This window comes from Micropterus dolomieu, linkage group LG23 (genome assembly GCF_021292245.1).
Source record: "Micropterus dolomieu isolate WLL.071019.BEF.003 ecotype Adirondacks linkage group LG23, ASM2129224v1, whole genome shotgun sequence".
Lineage (NCBI taxonomy): Eukaryota > Metazoa > Chordata > Actinopteri > Centrarchiformes > Centrarchidae > Micropterus > Micropterus dolomieu.
Window position 1 is genome coordinate 2,956,536 of NC_060172.1, and position 3,809 is coordinate 2,960,344.

At 43.9% G+C, this 3,809-nt stretch overlaps 1 protein-coding gene across 1 annotated transcript in view; it reads right to left on the bottom strand.

The window, feature by feature from the left end:
- The window catches only part of LOC123962980 (NACHT, LRR and PYD domains-containing protein 12-like), a 23,248-nt gene extending 19,542 nt beyond the window's left edge, over window positions 1-3,706 (bottom strand). Inside the window, exons 1-3 of the mRNA XM_046039494.1 lie at window positions 3,303-3,706; window positions 1,456-1,691; window positions 2-1,259 (exon numbers count right to left, since the gene is read on the bottom strand). Of these exons, the coding sequence (XP_045895450.1) occupies window positions 2-1,259; window positions 1,456-1,691; window positions 3,303-3,706 (1,898 nt within the window). The remainder of the gene's footprint in view (window position 1; window positions 1,260-1,455; window positions 1,692-3,302) is intronic.
- Window positions 3,707-3,809: the final 103 nt, after the last annotated feature.

The following is a 3,809-nucleotide window of genomic DNA, read 5'->3' on the forward strand; positions in this document are numbered from 1 at the left end:
CATGTAGACTGCAGCCAGAAACTCCTGAACGCTCAGATGAACAAAGCAGTAGACTGTTTTCTGGAAGATCACACTCTCTCTTTTGAAGATCTCTGTACAAACTCCTGAGTACACCGAGGCCTCTGTGACATCAAGACCACACTGCTCCAGGTCTTCTTGGTAGAACATGATGTTTCCTTTCTCCAGCTGTTCAAACGCCAGCCTCCCCAGCTTCAGAAGAACCTCCCTGTCAGCCTCCGTCAGCTCCTGTGGACTCGTCTCATGTCCCTCATCGTACTTCTGCTTCTTCCTCTTTATCTGAACCAGCAGGAAGTGTGAGTACAGGTCAGTCAGGGTCTTGGGCAGCTCTCCTCTCTGCTCTGTAGTCAACATATGCTCCAGAACTGTAGCAGTGATCCAGCAGAAGACTGGGATTAGACACATGATGTGGAGGCTCCTGGAGGTCTTGATGTGTGAGATGATTCTGCTGGACAGCTCTTCATCACTGACTCTCCTCCTGAAGTACTCCTCCTTCTGGGCGTCAGTGAAGCCTCGTACTTCTGTTACCCTGCCGACACACGAAGGAGGGATCTGATTGGCCGCCGCAGGTCTGGAAGTTATCCAGACGAGAGCCGAAGGAAGCAGATTCCCCTCGATGAGGTTTGTCAGCAGCAGGTTGACTGATGACTTCTGTGTGACATCAGACACAACCTCACTGTTGTGGAAATCCAATGAAAGTCTGCTTTCATCCAGGCCGTCAAAGATGAACAACAGTTTCCAGACGGCGAGCTTCTCTGCTGGGACCTTCTGTAATGTTGGATGGAAAACATGGAGCAGCGTGAGGAGACTGTGCCGCTCATCTTTGATCAAGTTCAGCTCCCTGAACGAGAGCAGAACCAGCAGACCGACGTCTTGGTTTTCCGAGCCCTCTGCCCAGTCCAGAGTGAACTTCTGCACCGAGAAGGTTTTTCCAACGCCAGCGACGCCGTTGGTCAGAACCACTCTGATGGCTCCCTGTTGGCCGGGTAAGGCTTTAAAGATGTCCTGGCACCTGATTGGAGTGTCATGGAGGGTCTTCTTCTTGGAAGCTGTCTCAAGCTGCCTCACCTCATGCTGGGTATTAACCTCTTCACTCTGTCCCTCTGTGATGTAGAGCTCAGTGTAGATCCTGTTGAGGAGGGTTCCACTTCCTGTTTCATCACTTCCTTCAGTCACACGTTCACATCTCCTCCTCAGACTGATCTTATGTTCATCTAAAACCTCCTGCAGACTGCCATCCACTGTCACAGAAGAAAGAATCATTAGTCGGAATTATTCATTAGTACAAATATAAAAACAACCAGTAAGAAAAATGAATCCTATTGAAAATGTTTCTGATTGGCTGAGACAGCAACATTTTAAATGCTGCGAGGCAAAGAAAGCCAAGAATCCTGTTTTCAGACATGAGGACATCAGCAGACAGATGGACAGTCTTACTTTGTACAGAGCTGCTCTGACTGGCTGTCTGCAGTCCAGCTCTGGTTCTGGATCTTTCTCCACACTGGGGACAGGAGGAGTGTCCTGATGAAGCAGACTGGTCCCAGTATGAGGCGATGCACCATCTGCAGAACCAGTGTCCACAGCTGGTAGAGACTGGATCCTTCAGGACGTCCTGACACAAAGCACAGCAGGACGGCTGCTCCTCCACAGAAACATGACTCCTCTTCCTCTCTCTGTGAAGACATGTTTCCTGGTTTATTTTGTTAACTGCTTCCTCTTGAGTCTTTGTGTTTTACTTTAGTATTTTCCTCTCATCATCTGGTTTCGGTTCACTTCACTTCCCCCTTGTGTGACTGTTTGCTCCTCCCTGATTAACTTCACCTGTGTCTCATTATCTTAGCCCTTCTGAAACTAGACCCTTGCCACTTCCTCTCCGTCACGGAGTAAACTCTGGGTGTGTTTTTGCAATAACAAAAGTGTAACCATTTGTCATTTATTTTATGTTTGTTTATGAACCAAACTGTTTTGGTTAGATTTTAAATATTTCTTTAAGACTAAAACATCAGCTATTTATGAAAAAGAGACATTATCTTTTTCTATGAAAAGATTGATGTTCATTGTTAAAGAATAGCCTACATACTGTATGTTCAGCCTCTTTATCTTATATGCAATATATTACATTCACAAATAAAAATGGTCTAAAAAGAAACCACAAATACAACATTTCAAAATAGAAATCAAAGATAATATTGCAGCATTATATGGTCTAAAGAAGTTAAAACAGTTAAAATGTTGTAAGAAAATGTTAAATAAACTATTTGTCTTTAATGTCTTTGATGCTTGTTCTCTGATCCCCGAGTATCTGATAGGTCTTTAATGTAGGCTATTTTGTTTTGGCTGAAGTTTTTCATACGAGATGAATACGATTCAATAACAACAACAGTTGTGTTTCTATCAGAGCGTTTTTTTAATTAAAAACCTGTTTATGGTAATATAGAGATGTTGGAGTAGTTTTGGAATTTAAAATCCTACATCTTTACCGGCGAAGTCACACGGAACTCACATTTGAAAGAAAGGCCCTCATGCAGAAAACGGTGTTACACACCTTGTGCTCACGCATAAAGAACTGAGTCATCACATGTTCGACTTTAATCTTTCTTGGAAGTTGCTTTCATATTGTTGGTGACCAGGATGGAATGGACACTCCACTGATCGACACCTGGGTCCAGACTGAAGGTTCAAACTACCAGTAGGGAAAGTTTCTGCTCCGACAAACCGAGGACAGGAACCCGCCTGACGTTAAAGACCGGGTGTTGGACAGCGGACGCTCCATCCAACTTCATATGTGAGTTCTATGTTGTGAATAATTTCTTGCAACTTGTAAAAACCTGGGTTAATAGGCATGTAATTCTCTTGTGGTGGTGCTATCAGATTGTACATAATTCCTTTTTTTGTGGCACTGTTAGATTCTCCATGGGAGCAAGGCTCGAGAGGGAGGGGGAGAAACTGTAAGTGTAAGTGTTATCAAGTTTCCTCCTCAGAAAATGTGTTTATAAAAAGTTCTATGAGACATTTTGGGTTTAATAAGTTCATGTTTCAAACTTTAAGAATAGTCCCAGTAAAAATAAAATGAGTGAGATGATAAAAAAACTTTGTGGTAACTCATTCAGTGTCTAAGTAAATACAGGGTGCGTTGCTCGAACGAATGTGTCGTACAAACCATCTGGCTGAACGAGTTTATCCAGAGTTTGGGTGTGCTGGATAAGATCCAACTATGCACAGAGAGAGTATGGTAAGTGTAGATGTGCAGCAAACACTGAATGAGTTAGTAGCAGTTCTCTTACTTTGTGTCTGAGGGTCCAGGTTCAGGACTGAAGTATGGAGGTTCATCTTTGGACAAGTCACTCTTCATAGACAGACAGCTGGATCCTGTGTCTGAGGGTCCAGGTTCAGGACTGAAGTATGGAGGTTCATCTTTGGACAAGTCACTCTTCATAGACAGACAGCTGGATCCTGTGTCTGAGGGTCCAGGTTCAGTACTGAAGTATGGAGGTTCATCTTTGGACAAGTCACTCTTCATAGACAGACAGCTGGATCCTGTGTCTGAGGGTCCAGGTTCAGGACTGAAGTATGGAGGTTCATCTTTGGACAAGTCACTCTTCATAGACAGACAGCTGGATCCTGTGTCTGAGGGTCCAGGTTCAGGACTGAAGTATGGAGGTTCATCTTTGGACAAGTCACTCTTCATAGACAGACAGCTGGATCCTGTGACTCTGCTCTCTGTCTGTTGGACTGAACTCTGCAAACACCAAGATATTTTTATTCAGATCACATGAATCCTTGATATATTC